At 26.1% G+C, this 18477-nt stretch overlaps 10 protein-coding genes across 10 annotated transcripts; 6 read left to right on the top strand and 4 right to left on the bottom strand.

Moving 5' to 3' along the window:
• Positions 1 to 673: 673 nt before the first annotated feature.
• T551_02903 (uncharacterized protein) lies at positions 674 to 1398 on the top strand (the record flags this gene model as incomplete). Its single annotated transcript, XM_018375166.1, has 4 exons — positions 674 to 720; positions 766 to 901; positions 946 to 1030; positions 1082 to 1398. The coding sequence occupies 4 exons, from the start codon at positions 674 to 676 to the stop codon at positions 1396 to 1398; spliced, it is 585 nt and encodes a 194-aa protein (XP_018228707.1).
• Positions 1399 to 1726: 328 nt separating this feature from the next.
• On the bottom strand, positions 1727 to 2979 carry T551_02902 (phosphatidylinositol/phosphatidylcholine transfer protein SEC14; the record flags this gene model as incomplete). Its single annotated transcript, XM_018375165.1, has 7 exons — positions 1727 to 2088; positions 2134 to 2155; positions 2202 to 2330; positions 2375 to 2503; positions 2551 to 2724; positions 2771 to 2920; positions 2971 to 2979. The coding sequence occupies 7 exons, from the start codon at positions 2977 to 2979 to the stop codon at positions 1727 to 1729; spliced, it is 975 nt and encodes a 324-aa protein (XP_018228706.1).
• A 910-nt stretch (positions 2980 to 3889) lies between these two features.
• T551_02901 (uncharacterized protein) lies at positions 3890 to 5558 on the top strand (the record flags this gene model as incomplete). Its single annotated transcript, XM_018375164.1, has 4 exons — positions 3890 to 4081; positions 4122 to 4322; positions 4369 to 4520; positions 4565 to 5558. 4 exons carry the CDS (start codon positions 3890 to 3892, stop codon positions 5556 to 5558), a joined length of 1539 nt encoding a protein of 512 aa, XP_018228705.1.
• Positions 5559 to 5674: 116 nt separating this feature from the next.
• Positions 5675 to 7567, bottom strand: T551_02900 (dolichyl-P-Glc:Glc1Man(9)GlcNAc(2)-PP-dolichol alpha-1,3-glucosyltransferase; the record flags this gene model as incomplete). Its single annotated transcript, XM_018375163.1, has 10 exons — positions 5675 to 5894; positions 5938 to 6013; positions 6056 to 6153; positions 6193 to 6329; positions 6371 to 6510; positions 6557 to 7047; positions 7087 to 7280; positions 7325 to 7366; positions 7419 to 7455; positions 7497 to 7567. 10 exons carry the CDS (start codon positions 7565 to 7567, stop codon positions 5675 to 5677), a joined length of 1506 nt encoding a protein of 501 aa, XP_018228704.1.
• Positions 7568 to 7852: 285 nt separating this feature from the next.
• On the bottom strand, positions 7853 to 8524 carry T551_02899 (peptidylprolyl isomerase ESS1; the record flags this gene model as incomplete). Its single annotated transcript, XM_018375162.1, has 4 exons — positions 7853 to 7880; positions 7930 to 8028; positions 8071 to 8210; positions 8255 to 8524. The coding sequence occupies 4 exons, from the start codon at positions 8522 to 8524 to the stop codon at positions 7853 to 7855; spliced, it is 537 nt and encodes a 178-aa protein (XP_018228703.1).
• A 174-nt stretch (positions 8525 to 8698) lies between these two features.
• Positions 8699 to 10703, top strand: T551_02898 (uncharacterized protein; the record flags this gene model as incomplete). Its single annotated transcript, XM_018375161.1, has 6 exons — positions 8699 to 8870; positions 8920 to 9073; positions 9116 to 9246; positions 9295 to 9494; positions 9536 to 9617; positions 9658 to 10703. 6 exons carry the CDS (start codon positions 8699 to 8701, stop codon positions 10701 to 10703), a joined length of 1785 nt encoding a protein of 594 aa, XP_018228702.1.
• A 153-nt stretch (positions 10704 to 10856) lies between these two features.
• T551_02897 (protein-S-isoprenylcysteine carboxyl O-methyltransferase) lies at positions 10857 to 11636 on the top strand (the record flags this gene model as incomplete). Its single annotated transcript, XM_018375160.1, has 5 exons — positions 10857 to 11100; positions 11142 to 11261; positions 11309 to 11438; positions 11481 to 11586; positions 11610 to 11636. 5 exons carry the CDS (start codon positions 10857 to 10859, stop codon positions 11634 to 11636), a joined length of 627 nt encoding a protein of 208 aa, XP_018228701.1.
• Positions 11637 to 12245: 609 nt separating this feature from the next.
• On the top strand, positions 12246 to 15612 carry T551_02896 (uncharacterized protein; the record flags this gene model as incomplete). The annotated part of the gene is made up of 19 exons (XM_018375159.1): positions 12246 to 12403; positions 12448 to 12887; positions 12934 to 12978; positions 13023 to 13306; positions 13345 to 13463; positions 13507 to 13525; positions 13568 to 13622; positions 13666 to 13757; positions 13799 to 13876; positions 13920 to 14324; positions 14367 to 14398; positions 14443 to 14517; positions 14559 to 14683; positions 14728 to 14780; positions 14825 to 14890; positions 14933 to 14954; positions 14998 to 15246; positions 15289 to 15437; positions 15481 to 15612. The coding sequence occupies 19 exons, from the start codon at positions 12246 to 12248 to the stop codon at positions 15610 to 15612; spliced, it is 2598 nt and encodes an 865-aa protein (XP_018228700.1).
• Positions 15613 to 16147: 535 nt separating this feature from the next.
• T551_02895 (uncharacterized protein) lies at positions 16148 to 17108 on the bottom strand (the record flags this gene model as incomplete). The annotated part of the gene is made up of 7 exons (XM_018375158.1): positions 16148 to 16274; positions 16320 to 16423; positions 16469 to 16559; positions 16602 to 16853; positions 16898 to 16956; positions 17000 to 17039; positions 17065 to 17108. The coding sequence occupies 7 exons, from the start codon at positions 17106 to 17108 to the stop codon at positions 16148 to 16150; spliced, it is 717 nt and encodes a 238-aa protein (XP_018228699.1).
• A 353-nt stretch (positions 17109 to 17461) lies between these two features.
• T551_02894 (uncharacterized protein) lies at positions 17462 to 18447 on the top strand (the record flags this gene model as incomplete). Its single annotated transcript, XM_018375157.1, has 4 exons — positions 17462 to 17625; positions 17674 to 17790; positions 17834 to 18071; positions 18118 to 18447. 4 exons carry the CDS (start codon positions 17462 to 17464, stop codon positions 18445 to 18447), a joined length of 849 nt encoding a protein of 282 aa, XP_018228698.1.
• Positions 18448 to 18477: the final 30 nt, after the last annotated feature.

Here is an 18477-nt window from a genome sequence, read left to right as displayed (position 1 = left end):
TCAAAAAGAACTGACAAAATTAAAATACAAAAAATTAAATAAAAAAAATAAACAAAAATAATATTTTAGTTTCATTATTTTTTCTTATACATATATATATGTATATATATATGTATATAGATCACATATATGACCAAAGATATATAAATTATTAATCATGCGTTTTCTATTATCTAAATATTTGTCAAGATATTGATTGAAACAAAAAATAATCAAAAACAATCATATGTCAATCACAATATATCATAAAAATAAATAATTATTTCTATAGTTTTATAAAATCGTGATTGATTTTTACTTTTTTTAAACCAACAGTATTCTAATTTTATAAATATATAAAATATTTTAATAATATATAATATATATTACAACTTAGCAAATATCCATTAAAATAAACTTTTTAAGAAATTACATAATTTTAAATATAAATAATTTATAAATAAATATTTTGCAATATGTTATTAATTCTGTAAATTCTGTATTATACTATTATTAATATTTTTTAAATAGATTAAAAAAATTATTTATACAATAACTTTAAACTACTATAAAAAATATGCTATAATATTAAAAAGAACAAACTTATCAAAAATATAAATAATATATTTTTTTTATAAACTTAAAAAAACAAACGCACAAACTTTAACTGTAAAAAAATAAAATCTTAAAAATTATGTCTTTTAAATATAATAAATCACTGCCAAAAATACATTTAGATTCGTAAAAAATAATCATTCCTAAAAAAGTATTCTAAATTTTATTTAGAATAGCCGATCTAAAATATTTATCAATAAATTTTAACAAAACAATTCAAGAAAAATTGAAAAAACATATACCTAAAAATGTGTCAAACAATTCAGAGGATATTTTGAGAAAAAAAGTTGAAGATATATTAGAAAATGTATATAATTACTATCATTTTATGTTATTTTAACTTCAAACCAGTTTGCAACAAAAACATTCGAATTAGCCAAACCAAACATTATAATTAATGGAATTGAAGCACAAAAAACAATAGTGGACGATTATGGTAATACATAATGCTAAGGAGAATTTTACACATATTTCTAAGTGGTTTCAGTTTTAGAACCATTCGATTATGATTTAAATAACAAACTACAATCATTACATAATGAAATTGAAGAAACAATACTAAAGACTACACAACTGCGAAGGGAGATACCGAAGAGAATATTTGAACACGAAAGCGACCAAAATATATCAGAAATAAAAATCAATTTACCAGAAATTTCTTTAATAGAAACTATAAAAACCAAACAAATTGTAGAACCCAAATTAGAGCGAGAAAACGAAATTAAAGAAGAATATACAAATGCAATATCCATTATGAAGCAGCTCAAAACGGCACGTATACCATTTCACAAAAGAAACTCCTAATTTTTATACAGTCAATTCCTGCCACTAATACTAAACTTGAAAAATCTATAAAAATTATAAAACATCTTTATGAAAATTAAAACATCAGCGGAAAAAAATCATAAAATTATAGATTAAATAAAGTATACAATCTTGTATTCTATATATATACCAAACCTTTTACTAAAACAACTATTCTTTAATTATCTATCATTATCTTTTTGTTTTTGCATTCCTTCATATTAAAAAAAGCCATTTGAAAATATCGAAATAAAATGTAAATACTTTTTTATCAAATAAGATGTTTATCTTCTGCGCTTGAAAAGGTAGGAGTTAATTCTAGTTGTCTTTAACAACTCGGGTCGTTTGAAGAAACAGAAAAGCGATTTTGCTCCATTTGCATTGTTTTTCCTTGAATTAATTTACTAACATTATTATTATTAATTTCTTGAATAATATTTTCATTTTGTAATCCTATAAATTGAGGATCATTCCATGCGCCAGCATCAGAAAACTCGCATCCTCCATCACACTCACAAGTACCACCAAGAGTTTTTGGTAAGTTTTCTTCCGGAATTTGCTCCAACAAAGTTGATTTATAATTAGTTCCAAGAATATATATTTTACTAACAGTTGCAGGGTCCAAAAGAAGTTTTATTACCCTAAACGCAGACGAAAAACCCCAAGGAGCATTAATCATATAAAATTTACCTAAAATCAACATTAATAGAGTCTTTTTAATATTTTAGTAATTACCCATTCTTTCTGGATATCTTGCCTATAGACAAATAAATAAAATAAAACATTCAAAGCAGAAAAAATACCTGTCCAATAGCAGAAGCCCTTTTTACATATCCATATACTGAACTAATACTAGAAATACCTACACCTTTAAGATCCATAATTGTACATGAGGTTTCAATAAGTTTTCCATATTTCCGAGAACATGCAGGCTTTTCTTTTTTAAAAAAAACTAATCAACAAAATTAAAACTTACCAATCTGTAGTCGATAAATTTTTCATATTCATAAACAAGATTTTGAAGCATTCGTTCCTCAGTAGTAATTTTATACATTTCATGGAGATTTATTTTTCCAAGATGTTCTATATAAATAGGACGACCTTCCTTATACATATGTAAATATATATGCATATAAAAATCAAAATATAAACCCTGTCCTCTTTATGATAATATTGGGGATAAAATTTAAAAACATCTAGCTTTTCATGATAACAAAATGTTTTTACAATATCGTCAACTCCAAAATCTTTCCTCCATCTTTCACATTCTATAAACATCGTCTTAGCCTGATGAACATCAAACTTGCGAGCTCTAAGAAATCGCAACTATAAATTCTTAATTACAATATATTAATAAAAAGAGAAATATAACCATAGATGGAAAATCAATCCTTTCAGAAAAACCCTCTTTCAGAAGTTCTTTTTGCAATTCTTCTACCTTCATATCCTGTTCTTTAGTTGTATTGCCCGGATAACCTGTTACAGAATCTGTATCTATTTGCTGATCGTCCAAAACAACAGACTATAAAAACAATCAATAACGTACTTTCCACATAGATAAAAAATACGCACTTTATGCATTTTATTATTATGATTTATCAAGTTATGTTTTTTTTAATTTTTGCGATTTTAAAGCAAATCGTAAAAAGTAAATCTTTAAAAACCATAAATGAAATTATACAAAAACCCCATTTTATTTAAAATACCTAGTTCAGAAACGAATATATTTTTAATTATAAATGTAATAATAATAAATTTCGTAATAACTTATATTTATTTATATAGCTGTAATATATAAAACAAATCCAAACAATTAAAAAAACTAAATTGATCTTCAAATCACCTATATTTTTTCGAATAAAAATAAAGTTTATCTAAAATCTAAAAACATATATATCGATATTATAATTTTTATATAAAAACATTTATATATTCAAAATAACAAATTATACATCAACAGGAAAAATTAATAATATCTAAAAATATAATAATAAATACATTTACTTACACTAACATCAAAAAATATTGTCCAGTCAATCAATAAACGAATAATAAACAAATACAAAGTTTGAAAATATCCATAAATAGTCGAAAATAAGCAAAAATATAACTAAAAAGATATTTTAAAATAACCTTATATTTTAAAATTTCAAAAAACATCATTTACAAATATATAACTTTTTTATACATCTTCAAATATATTAAAAATAAATAAAAAACATATTTGTATTTTAAAAAAAATTATTTATATCAAAAAAATAAAAATACATATTTAAAACATTTAAAAATTTTACAAAAAAAAAGATACAAAAATTATATTTATTAAAATAAATTGCCATAAATATTAACGTCATAAACATGATAAACATGAAAATATCTATTGAAAAATCGTATAAATTCTTTAAACAATTTTACATTTATAACAAAATATATTAAAGAAAGTTAAAACATCAAAAAAAAGTTATTTATTGTCAAAGGAAAACAAATAAACATGGATCAGCATTTGTTGGAAGTAGATCTAGCGCAAGAAGGGCTTCGACGTAAAGATCTTATGAAAAAGCCCATACAAAGACGAACAGTTGACTATGGAAGTGGAATAACACGATGGTTCCAAGAAAGATCAAAAATAAAATCATTTAGAGATGTTAGGTATATGCTTCCAGAACATGATTCTATTGTTGATGTAAATCATAATAAAAAATATTTTATATTAACATTTGTAGTTACTACCGCCATCTGCTTATCAATATAATCCTTCATTAAATCTTCCTACTAAATATATCCATGCATCATCAAACAAAGTAAAGCATCCAGTAAATGTTGTAAAATGGACGCCAGATGGAAGACGATTATTAACAGGTTCAAGTAGTGGAGAGTTCACATTATGGAATGGCTTAACATTTAATTTCGAAACAATTTTACAGGTATTTCAATGTATTTTCAATACAAGGCAATAAAATGAATATATAGGCACATGATCATGCTATAAGATCATGTGAATGGTCAAATTCAGGTGATTTTTTTTTATCATCAGATCAATCAGGTATTATTAAATACTGGCAACCTAATATGAACAACGTAAAAGTTTTGAATGCTCATTCAGAAGCAGTTAGAGATATTTCGTAAATAAATAATAATAGTTTTCCCAAATTAACTATCATTTTAGATTTTCTTCAACAGATAGTAAATTTGCAACGGCATCAGATGACGGTTCAATCAAAATATGGAGTTTTACCGAAGCACATGAAGAACAAAAACTAACAGGTCATGGGTGGGATGTAAAGACTGTTGATTGGCATCCATCAAAAGGATTATTAGCATCTGGTTCAAAAGATAATCTTGTTAAATTATGGGATCCTAGATCGGGACGATGTCTCACAACACTACATGGACATAAAAATACAGTTTATCAAGCAGCATTTCAACCAACACATGGCGATCTTTTAGCTACATGTTCTCGGGATAGTATTACTCGTGTGTTTGACATTCGCGCTATGAAAGATTTAAGAATATTACGCGGACATGAAAAAGATGTAACATCTCTAGCTTGGCATCCTATAATTCCATCTATTTTAACTACAGGTGGAGCAAATGGGACTATAAACCATTATATTATCGATGAATATTCATTACCAGAAAATTCACAAATCAAAACGGGCATAGCATTTTCTACATCTTCATTATTTTGTAATCCTACTGTTTCTATACCATATGCTCATGAATCATCTATATGGTCTATGCAATATCATCCTCTTGGTCATCTTTTATCTACTGGTTCAAATGATAGATATACACGATTTTGGGCAAGACCGCGCCCTGGAGACCCTATTGCTTTTAAAGACAAACACTATATTGGAGAAGAAGCAGCAGAAGCGTTAGGAATTACTGAAAAAATGCAAAAAAAGATTCATGAAGAAGAGGAAGAAGAAACAGATATTTTAGTAGATGAAAACGAATCTTATCGCTTTCAACAAAATACTAATTCTACTGAACAACCGTCCATATCTTCGAAGTTTATACTTCCAGGACTTCAAGCACTATCCAATTCTAAAAATCAAAATGATTTTTCAACAATATCATCATTCCCTCATATTATTCCACCAGGACTTATATCAGTATCATCAGACAAAAATATGCAAAATCTATTGAGGACCCAGTAAGTTTAAACATTATTTCAGAAATAAAAACATATATATTAATAATTTATAAAGTCTAAACATTTTAAACATATAAGAAACAATTTTTTATTTTAACAACAATATCGTACTTAGATATTTTATGATAAATCAGTAAGATATAATAATGAAAATCCAAACCATGAACACAAAATGCCCCAAGAGCAATACGTACTAATCAACATTAACGGAAAGTATTGATATTTTTCTGTTGATCCAAATATTAAGTCATGAAAAAAAGTCGTATAAATCAAAAGAGGAATAAATATAAAAATATAAATGGAAGAAGCACGGTTTAAAAGAAAAATTCTCTTTTCAGATCTGCAGAAATATTACCATACTAATTAAAAAAAAGAAAACATACGCAGGTACCATAATTTCAGATGGTACGAGAAATACCAATAACCATGTTATAGTATATACAAACTTAATAAAACTTTCTAAGATATATTAAAAAATATTTTTGAATACTAAAAAATAACCTAATGGAGTAAAAATTAAAGGAAAAAGAGAAACGTATCCGGCAATAACCAAAGGACAAAATGCTGTAAAATACCTCCTATCTCTAAGAGCAAGAAGACTAATTATTAGAGAAAACTCTATAAAGTAAAATATATACCTAAATGGAATTATAACCATAAGTATTGCTTTCTCATGCACATGCCATCCGAAAATAAAAGAAGAGAATCCGCAAAGTATAACTGCACCAAGAAATACATTATACGTTGGTCTTATAAATAATTTAACCAGATAAATCTATTCTTGTAAGAAAAAAATAATTGGTTAAAAATAGTAACCATCTGAAAAAAACATGTAATAGTAAAAGTAATCATAGGTGTAATATTGGGAAGAATTCCAAAAAATGTATCACCTACTAATCCTCTAGTTAAAGACGAAATAGCTTCTTGTCTAGGAACAATATTTAAATGCGGGGCCACTATAGCTAACATTAAACACATTTTCTGAACAAAATACGATCTTACATGCAATTAAAACTCTATCAATAAAAGAATACAAAGCCCATACGTTAGGTGCCCAATAAGTATGGGTTAAGCCTCTTGAAAACGGAAAAAGTCTAGATTTTATCTGCCCTATTTGATTATAATATACAAATGGACCAAAAGCTAACGCTATAACCAAAAAAACAGAAATAATTAATTTAATGGTGTTTTTAACATTAACTCTTCTCAAGTTTGACGATAAACAGTATACACGGATAACATATACAAAATATGCTGGTGCAAGATAAAGATAAAGATGTTTAAAACATAATAAAATCAAAAAAATAACACAGCTTCTCAGAATTTTATCGGAATTTTTCGCATAACAAATAGACAAAAGAAGTAGTCCATATAAAAATCCGTTATACTGAAAATGAATATGATCAACAATAAATAGTCCAGGAGAAAGAATAATAGAAATAGCAACAATTTTAGATAATTTTTTTTCTGAAGAATGATTTAATTGGATATACCTATCTATAAGAAACTACTCATAAGCACAAAGTCCTTACCTCTTTAAACTATATATTAACATAAAATCCATAATAATAACAGTTGATCTCTGAAAATATATAGTTTTATTACTTGCATAATTAAGATTAGTAACTTTTAACATCTCTGGATCTATCCATTGTCCAAACAAAGAAAATAAATATTCCATCCAACAAAAGAACGGAGGATAATCCAAAGTCCACTGTGATGTATCCTTAAAAATGTTATTAAAATTCAAAGTTTTTTTTTAAATCATACATCATAATACCACTTAGATAATGGAAGACTATGGGTTAATGCCTTAAATAATATTAAAAAGAACAAACGGAAAAAACTATTATAATTAAAATACCATCCAATTCCGATGAACTTCGAAATCTGTTGATCTACTAAACTATTATCAGCTTATTATTAATATAAAATATTATACTAAGCCGGAAAAAGCAAAATCTTCAAAAAAATAGACGTAATTGCATATTTTTCAAAACTCCCATATGCCATTTTTGAATTTTACTCAAAACAGCCACTTATTTAAAATATTATTTTAATTTCAACGTTTTAAAACATCGACAGTTTTAATATAAGTTATATAAAAAATCAAATTTTGAAATCCAATTAAAAAAATCCAAAATTTTTAAAACATTATTAAAAAAAATACAACAATAAATAAGTATAAAAATCAACAAAATATTCAAAAAATACATACTTTATTTTACTTTTAACAACATCTATTAATAATCTATAACTTAACAAAACGACATAGAAAATAAAATATTTAAACAAATTTCATGCAATTCTTTCAATTAAATGAAAACTTAAAACATCATCAGTTTTATAAAAACACATTTCAAAAACAAACATACCCACTTGCAGTTTCAACAACATGACTCATTTCTCCAGGAAACAAAGCAAATGAAGCATCTTCAAATTCTTGCTGCATAACACCTTTTTCAAAAAACCCTCTAAACAATTAAACAAAAACTTAAAAACACAAAAATCATTACAAATCCCCTGCTTTTTTAGCACTACTACAATCTGATTCTGTCAAAGCAAGTTCACCAAGACTAATCTCTCCAGCACGTATTCTTGCCTCATATTCAAGAATGATATTCATTGCTTCTTGTTTAGTCCGTGTAATATTTGGCTATATTCTGTTTAATATTAAACAAGAAGACAAAAAACACATACTTCCTTCCAGGAGCTTGGTCTCCTACTTTGATTATGTTTTACTAAAAGATGACTAACACGAATTTTATCATTTTCTATTTTCTTATTCTCTTGACGCAATTCCAAAATCAAACCATTATTAACCATATAATTTCTCAATACTTCCAAATCAGAGCCCATTGGGGGCTCCCAAAAAGATTCATTCGTCTTTAAATTATAGTAATATGGAAGATTTCTTGAACGAGAACACCGTATTTCCCAGTTTTCAGGTAAACCATTAATTTGAACCATCTAACAAACATTAGAATTCCATTTAAAAAGAAAAAAAAGATCAATCTCATTACTAAAATCCTTTAGCATAAAAATTACTAATCTTAAGTATTTTTAAATCTTAATTCTTTTTAATATTTTATAAGATCGACAGAATCATTTTTAAGATGTTCGAAATCGAAAAAACAATTTAAGATGGAGGAGACAATTATTCCTCGCTGTTTTTCTCTTATGAAATCCAAAGAAAACACTCAAAAATTTGTAGCTCTTGCTATGTTACCATCTATTCTTTCTAAAGCACCTTCTCGTGCACTCGAATGCTGGAAAGAACTTGATTTTCAATGGATAGATCGTTTATTAAAATCTGGTTTTATGAGTCTTTTTTTGAAAAACAAGTCTAACAAATAATCTGAAAGAAGAACCATCAGATAATAAGACACAAAATATATCTCTAGAATATAAAACTCTAGCGTTAAATATTCTTACTTCTTTTGCATCATTTCCTGAACTGTCTCAAGATCCTAATATGATTAATCGAATACCCTCTTTAATATCTATTTTACCAGAAAAGTAAGAATTTATATTTTATAAAGAAAAAGCTAATTTTTTCAGTAATCTTTCATTCATATCGTCTGTTTTAGATTTACTTATCGTTTTAACAGAATCACATTTAGGTGCAATTAAAATATTAGATTACCAGCAAGCCAAGATCATATACAATTGTATGCAAATGTCATGTGATGGTATTTCTTCAATTAATGAAATACACTATTTCTTATGAGATCATGAAGCATTATCCGAAAAGATAATTAATCTAATAAAACATGCATTTATAAAATCTTTAACTTATGTATCTGGCATTCATCATTTTAAACTATCTCTCATAAAATGTGTAAAAGATATAGCAAATATTCTTGAACAAAGTAAGGGAAAAAAGAGATTAATTATACTTTCTTTTTTTGATGATATTTTTTCAAATATTAAGAAAGAAGTAAAACTATTTTAATACTTTTCAAACTTATCATTTTTTAGTTTTATGATGTTCTAATTAAAGATATGAAAGTTAAAAAAATATTATATAACATTTTATATACTCTCATAAAAGAGGATCAATGTAACAGTTAATTATAATTTTAATAATCTAATTTTTTAAGCTAATTCTACTCGGAAAATTACATCAAGTCTTTTATCTTCAATTCTCCGTTTACAAAGTGTCGATTTTATATTATCATCTGCATCAAATCAAGAAGAAGCTAGAACTTTTTGCGTGCTTTTTACTAGTTTAGCATCAGTGGATATTCGTTCAATATTACCTACTATAATGAAAAAGTTAGCATCTAAAGATATTTCAGATGAATCTCAAAGACTTTCTACAGACTATGAAATCTTAGAATCCATGATAATTTATCTTTCGAATTCGGAAACCATTATTTTTCAAGCTTCAGAGTTATTACTTTTACAAAGATCTTTTAAAGAAGCGTTTGAAGAGTCAATAGATTTCCTAAAAGATAGATGGGAAAATTTGAAAAAAAATGAAAATTCATGTTCAAAAGAAAACTTCTCAGATATTTTTAGCGACTTAATTATAGTGTCATCTGTAAGATCGCTATGTTTATGGTTAAAGGAAGACGAAAGCTTAAGAAAATACGCATTACCTATTATGGATATATTTATATATTTATGGAAAGAAAAAAATTCATATAATATTGATTATCGATTATGGATATGTAATGGATTACAAGGAATGATTACTACAGAAGAAGGATGGAACAATTTTCATGATTTAAAGTTTTGGAATATAATATCAACAGATCTCATAAAAAACGAATCAGAAAAATCTGATAAATATTTTACATATATTGGATTATCAGAATGCGAATTATTGCTTCAAGCAGTAGACAAATATCAAAAACCCGAAGAAAATTGGCTTAATATAATTAAGCATCCAAAAAAAATAAACAAAAAAGATAACCTTAAAGCAGAACTCTCCATTAAAATAATTATTCTTAGTTTAATCATTTTAAAAAAGCTGGGAGCCACATTTTTAACACAACATCAAGAGCTTTTATCAGATCATCTAGAAATATCATTAATATGGATCCGTTTTCTCAATTCAAAAGAATTAGACTGTTCTTGGACTATTCCTATAGAATTAAAGGACGAACTACTTATTCATTTAGAGAACTTACGTTCTATGTAATTTAATAAATATATTATATATGTATTTTCAAAATATATAAATTGTATATATTGAATCAAATTTTTATAAAATTAACTATCGAACTCAAAGTTCAGAGATTATCGTAAAAATCTTTACAAGATTACATTGATATTCTATGTTTTGGATGCAAAAATGACAAATATTTCTGAAAAACATAACGTAAATTCTAATAAAAATCATAAATCACATGATTTTATTAAAGCAGAAATTGCGATCAGAGCAGTTATTCTTGGGTTTGTTATGGGATCGTCTTTTCTCAGTTCATTTCATGTTAATTTTTCACAATTAACGATATATTTTGTTTTTTTATCATTATTTCATTTCTTAGAATTTTGGATTACAGCACTTTATAATCCTTTAAACGCGTCAATTTCATGTAGGTATCAAAACCATTTCATTATCACTAACTGATTTAAGCATTTTTATTTTCTAATGGATACCAATATATTCTTGCACACTGTTTTACAATATTAGAATATCTATTAGAATACCTATTTTTTCCTCAAATAAAAATGTATAAATTTATAAGCTATATAGGTATTTTATTTTTTTCTAATTTTCTAAGAAACATAGTAATTTCCAAGGATTTGTTATAGCCTGTTTTGGACAAATTTGTCGCACATTATCTATGATTCATGCTACTCAAAATTTTTCGCATAAGATATCACTAAAAAAAGTCAAAGAACATGTTCTTGTTACAAACGGTATATACAGGTATTGTCATTTTTTTTGTTTGAAAAATCTTAATTTTCCAAGATGGATTCGCCATCCATCTTATTTTGGATTTTTTTTTTGGGCAATAGGATCTCAAATTATGCTTCTAAATCCATTATCTTCTATTGCATATACAGTTATCCTATGGGTCTTTTTTTTTAGAAGAATAAGATACCTAAAAAACATAATTTTAATTAAACTAATTTCTATTTACAGGGGAAGAAACTCTTCTTGTACACTTTTTTGGAGATGACTATATAAAATATAGAGCCAAAACACCGACTTTGATACCATTTATTAAATAAAAAAATAATTTTCAAACCTTTTTAAAGTCACTTATAATTATATAAGTTGTACATAAATTTTCTAAAAAAATCTATATAAAACAAAATCATGTAAATTTTTATATAATAAAACATCAAAATTCATTATTAAAATCTAATAATCAGAAATAAATCAAAACCTTTTCTAAAACGATATTGATTATTTTCTATTATCATAAATTTTTTAACCATAATTATATTTAAATTATATAAATATTAAAAACTTTTAATATAAAATGCAAAAGAGTTTTTATTTAAACTTTTTTTATAATTTTAAATCAAATCTCAATAATCTATTCTATAATTTATTATAAATTTTTAACCAATTTACACAAAATAAACAACTCATCAAGATCATCGATTTATAACAAAACTAATGATAAAATAAAAAAACTATATTTAAAAAATAATAGTTATAAGTTTTCACATAATTTTAACTGGAGAAAACTTAAAGATATCATATTAAAATTCATTTTAATTAAAAATGGAAAGCCAATACAAATCATTTAAGTCTAAAAAACAGCAAAATGATAATTTCAAAAAACCATCTATATCTAATCCACATGTTGAAACTACAGAGAACAGTTATCTTTTGTATTCGTCTATTTTTTCAAGTTCAAAAAATAATTATGGAGGATTAGAGTAAGCCATTCTACTTAAATATCAAACATCAATTAATATTTAAGACAATATTCTACAATTCCCTATACACAAAAAAAAGAAAAATATAAATCATTTAATAAAACGAAAACAATTTATAATTCAATTCAAAAAAAAATTTCTAAAAAAATTTTCTGTAATTCTTTAGAAAATGAAAATGATAAAAATCTTAAAGAGGAGCATATTTGGTATGACGATTATAATGCAATCGGTTTGATTCTCAATAGTTCTTATAAAAAGTTACAACTAAAACTCTTAGATTGGATACATGATAGTATTAAAGATGCAGCACGAGCAAAGAAACTTCGATCAATAAAAGGCATTCAGGGTTGGATTAAAAATATATTTGATGCCAGTCAGGGATGGATTCTCGTATTTTTTATAGGATCTATCACATCATGTGTAGCTTATATAATAGATGTAGTTGAAGCTATTTTTTTTGACTGGAAGTTTGGGTATTGCTCTGGTAATATATTTCCGAGAAGTTAAAACAATAAAAATAACAAATTTAGACAACTTTTGGAGTAATAAAGTTAAATGCTGTAATTCCTTTGACAGTAAAACCTATTAATTTTATTAATTTCCATGATTGATCATATAGATGATCTTGTAGGTTGCAAACAATGGATTACATGGGGGAAATATTTCAACCTTCAGGAAAAAAAGCAATGGACTATTGATTATATAGCCTATATTCTAACAGCCTTATCGTTTGCATTAATTTCCAGTCAATTAACTATGACTACACGTACAGTTTTCCCTACATCAACAAAAAAATCATCAAAAAATCCATCTAAAAGTCCTATAGGGAGGAATAAAAGTAACACTAACAATAACAAAAAAGAAAAAGTAATATATATGGCATCAGGAAGTGGTATTCCTGAGGTAATTACTTAAATAAAAAAAAAAAATTAATAACTTAGGTAAAAACAATCCTTTCAGGATTTACTATTCATAAATTCCTTGGATTTCGAACATTAATAGTAAAAGTTATAGGATTAACTCTTAGTGTTGCGTCTGGACTTAATTTGGGTAAAGAAGGGTATACTAACTTTTATTTAATTATTTTTTCTTACCATTTATAGGCCATTCGTACACATCGCAGTAATTTTAATCCTTAATTTGACTTTCGTATTAACTTAATAGTGTTGTATTGGAAATATTACATGCCGGTTATTTAATAAATATAATTTTAACGATGGTATGTTTTCTCAGAAAATATACATAATATTTATTATATTTAGGAAAGAGACGTGAACTATTAAGCGCTGCATCTGCAGCAGGTGTAGCAGTAGCATTTGGCGCGCCAATTGGAGGAGTTCTATTTAGTCTAGAAGTAGGAATAACACATTTGTTTATCCCTAACATAAATTTAAGGAAGTATCATATTTTTTTCCTTCAAAAACCATGTGGAGAAGCTTTTTTTGTGCAATGGTTGCAGCAATAATCTTAAAGGTTAATAGAGCTCTCGTTTTAAAATATTTTAATTATTATATAGATTCTTAATCCTTATGGAACAGGAAAAGTTGTCTTATTAGAAACCCACTATAGTCATGATTGGCATTCTTTAGAACTTTTAATTTTTTTATTCTTAGGCGTTTTTGGAGGATTATATGGGAGTCTATTCTGTAAATTAAATATACACTGGGCAAAAACATTTAGAAAATTAAATTTCATAAAACAACATCCAGTGTTTGAAGTTTTTATAGTTACCCTTCTTACTGCCATTATTTCATACCACAATCCATATACGAAGCTAGGAGGAACTGAATTGGTTTCCCATTTACTTAGAGAGTGCAATAATAATGAATTAAATGAAGGACTGTGCCCAGAAAATAAACCTAGAATTCCGAAGATAACAATACTTCTTATTTTAGCACTAATTATCAAAGGATCTTTAACAGTATCAAGTATTTTATAGTTTCATATATCTAATTTTTTTTAGATTGTAACATTTGGTGCCAAAATTCCTGCAGGGTAAAATTTGCTAATTACATTTTAATTATTATTTATTAGACTAGAATATTCATTCCAACAATGGCAGTTGGTGCTCTATTTGGAAGATTTGTTGGACTAATTGTACAATTTTTTTATTAGTAAGTTTTAAATCAATTAAATACTATGAATTAAAATTTAGTACATATCCTAATGCATACATCTTTGCAGGATGTCCCCCAAGTGATCCAAATGAATGTATAGTTCCGGGTGTTTATTCTATGGTCGGTGCAGCAGCTACTTTAGCTGGTGTGACTAGAATGACGGGTAAATACACTTTTTTGTCAATATATTTTAACACATTAATTTAGTTTCATTAGCTGTAATTATGTTTGAATTGACTGGAAGTCTTTCGTACGTTATGGTATTTCTAATTTTCATAGTATAAAATAATATTAATGTCTTTAGCCATTTATGTTATCTATTCTTGTATCAAAATGGGTTGCAGATGCATTAGAACCCCAGGGAATATATGTAAGTGTTAAAGTTTTTCTGCAATAAAATTAACAATATAAGGATCTTTTAATAGATTTAAATGGTGTTTTGTTTCATTTATTCTTTATTTTTATTAACGCACATAGAATATCCTTATCTTGACACCAAGTCTAAATATACATTTTCATCGTGTTTATCAGAACTTTTACCGCCCCCAATAACAGTATACCATACAACAATTGACTTATCTTTTCGTTCTACTGTTCTTTATACTCAACTCAGAAATATGTTAGAATACATTAAAAAAGAAGAATATATTGATGGTGGATTTCCAATAGTTTTTAATAAAACTCTTGTTGGATATATTGCTGCACATGAGCTGGAACATGCTTTAGGTATATGCTTTCATATAAACAGAATTTAAACATATTTTTTAGATACAATTAAATCAGTATTCTCAAAGGAAGACCAAAAAAGTATTGAATGCAAATTAATGCCATTTGGAATTACGGATTCTATATCAAGTTTTGATCCTGAGTCTTACTCTTTATTGGATCCCACCGATCTACGATCATGTGTCGATAATGTATTTTTTTTAAACGATACAAAATAAAATAACGTGTAATTAGGCACCAATAAGCTTAAGTAAAAATGCACCGATGGAACTTGTTTATGAATTATTTTCTAAACTTGGCTTGCGATACCTTTGTATACTTGATGGTGCTGATTTTATAGGAGTGGTAAGTATATGTATTTTTTAAAATAATAATAATAATATAACTAGGTTCATAAAAAAAGATTTGTTAGATATTTGAAAGAAATAGAAAAGGGCTTATTATGAATTTAAAAGTGTTAATCTTAAAATTATGTTTTTATGACTTATTTCAAATACTTCTAATTCAAAAAATAATTATGAAAACTTATTTTAAATAAACATAAGATTTTACTATAAGTATCAATAAATGATTAAAAATCATAAATTATGCTAATATAAAATCAACTTATATAAGCACCAAGATTTTTTCTTGAACAGATCCATTTATTAAGGTTGCGTTTATCCAAATTTTTATTAAATATAACATATATTATTCTAATCGAAAATCATACATTAAATAAACATTTTTAGTCAAAACTTTATTATACAAAGTATATTTTAAAAAAGAGATCTGTCAATGAGTCGTCAAATAGTTATAAAATATAAAGATTCAAAACAAAATTAAAGATCAATAAAAACTAGTATAAAATCTTATTTCTTAAAAATTAAAAAAACTAATAAACAAAAAATTTAAATAACAATTATTTAACATAACGTTTCATAAATTTCCTATGAAATTCTGTTCGTAAAAGATCATTAACAAATTCCTTTTTTGGAATATCAGAAATGCCTTTTGCCTGATTCTTGAAAATTACATCATCGTCCCATCTAATTTTTTTTATTGAATTTAAATTAAAAACAAAAAATATATACCTGCGTTTTACACTAAAGTCCTTCGATGTTAAGTTAAGCAAAGGATTGCCTGTAGCTATTTCCCTTTCTCTTTGTTCTTCATTCTGGAGAGCTTTCTCACGTTCCTATAATACATTAAAATCAAAGTCAAGACTTTTTTAATATATTACAGATCGTTCTTTCTCTTCAGCACGTTCACGTCTTATCTTATCCAACTCTCTTAAAAGCTCAGCAGTTTCATCCTCATCATCCTCATCTTCACTACTCAATATTAACAACTAAACATAAATCCATTAAGCCAACCTGTTTTCACTATCCTCATTTTTCTCATCTTTATCATCACCATCATAATCTGCATCTATAAGTCTTGTTTCCTCAAGAATTTTTACACGTTTTATTTTAGGATCATCAATTTTCAAAGATTCATCATTTTGAGATATTTTTTTAATATCATAAGGATCATTTTTTTTAGAAAAATATGCAGCCTCTGCCTCTAAAAGTTCTGCACGAAGGTCACGTTGTTCTATCTCCTTAGTGCTTGCTTGCCCTGAACGTCTTTTAACATTAATTTCTTTAGTCCTTATTACCAATATATTCACCTAAATTTAAGCACAGTATGTGCAGGTAAAGACCTAGAAGAAAACATACGTGTAGGTGCCTAACAATAGTAAGCAAAAATAAAGAGTTATACTAAATATTACTTGTTCATTAGACTTTCCTCTTACAGGATCATACGTAGGTCTAGATCTTTATTAAAACATACAACTCCAAAAAAATATAGACATAAACATGCCTATGTGCTGTAGTCATATTTTCTCGTCTATATTTACACTTTGTTTATATTATTTATATAAAAAAGTCAAATTTCAATATCTTTATTTAAGATAAGCTTTAAAATAAGAATTTCTCAATATTAATTCAATTATCTTGACTTATTCGAACAACTGAAGAAACTATACGTATTATAAATGATATTTTCTATATTTTTATTAAGGTTTGTGCACTTATTAATCCTTTTCCTTACACTTTAAAGATAAACATTTTTTTAACTCGAGACGAACATAAGCATGGCAATTTCATGGATTTACCAAAAAAATATTATAAAAAATTTAAACAAAAAAAAATAATATTAAGCACAATTCCATAATATTGATAAGAAAAATATGCCAAAAGACATTGATCTGTCTTTAAACGAAAAAGAATTTATCCTTGAAGCGTTAAATAACAATCTTAGACTTGATGGGCGAGGATTTGATGTTTGGAGAGATCTAAAGCTAAACTTTGGAAATTCTTATGGACATGTAGAGCTTTCACTTGGAAAGACAAGGTAGCTTCATTTTTTTATTTAATTTTTATGGTTTTCTTGTACAAATAGAATTTTCGTTCGTATCTCAGCAGAAATTACAGAACCTTATCCAGACAAGCCTTATGAAGGAATCTTCACAATTGATATAGAAATGACACCAATTGTGTCTTCTTTTGAGTCTTGGAGGTTTAATATACAAAAATAGTTTTATATACTTAATTTTCTTCAGACTTTCAGAAGAAATGACAGTTTCAAGTATTATTGACAAAGCAATAAGAAGATCTCATATGTTAGACAAAGAATCTCTCTGTATTATTTATGGAAAACAATGTTGGAGTATACGTGCAGATGTCCATTATTTAGATCATGATGGAAACCTTATAGATGCAACATCTATTGCGGTAGTTGCAGCATTATATCATTTTAAAAAACCAGTTGTCACTGTAGAGGGAGAAAAAGTTATTGTGGTAAGCTTGGTGTTTTTTTTAAAAATAATTATTACTTAATGAATAGCATTCCATTGAAGAACGTGTTCCTGTTCCACTTATTTTAACACATATTCCGATATCTATTACATTTAGTTTTTTCAATGAAAATCAAATATCACTTATGGATACAACATTACAAGAGGAAAAGTTAAGGGAAGGAAGCATGGTAATTACTTTAAACAAAAACAAAGAAATTTGTCAGATATCAAAAGTAGGAGGAGTCATTTTACAAACATCACATATTCTTAAATGTCTACAACTTGCATCAAAAAAAGCGTTGGAAATAACAAACTATCTTAATGAAAAATTAAAAGAAAATGAGCAATCTACAAATAGTATTTATGATAAAAGGTAAAAAACATTAAATGACAGATTTTTGTATTTT

This window comes from Pneumocystis jirovecii, assembly GCF_001477535.1.
Source record: "Pneumocystis jirovecii RU7 chromosome Unknown supercont1.13, whole genome shotgun sequence".
Taxonomy (NCBI): Eukaryota; Fungi; Ascomycota; class Pneumocystomycetes; order Pneumocystales; family Pneumocystaceae; genus Pneumocystis; species Pneumocystis jirovecii.
The sequence above is the reverse complement of the archived record's forward strand: the minus strand, read 5'-3'. Positions and strand labels throughout refer to the sequence as shown.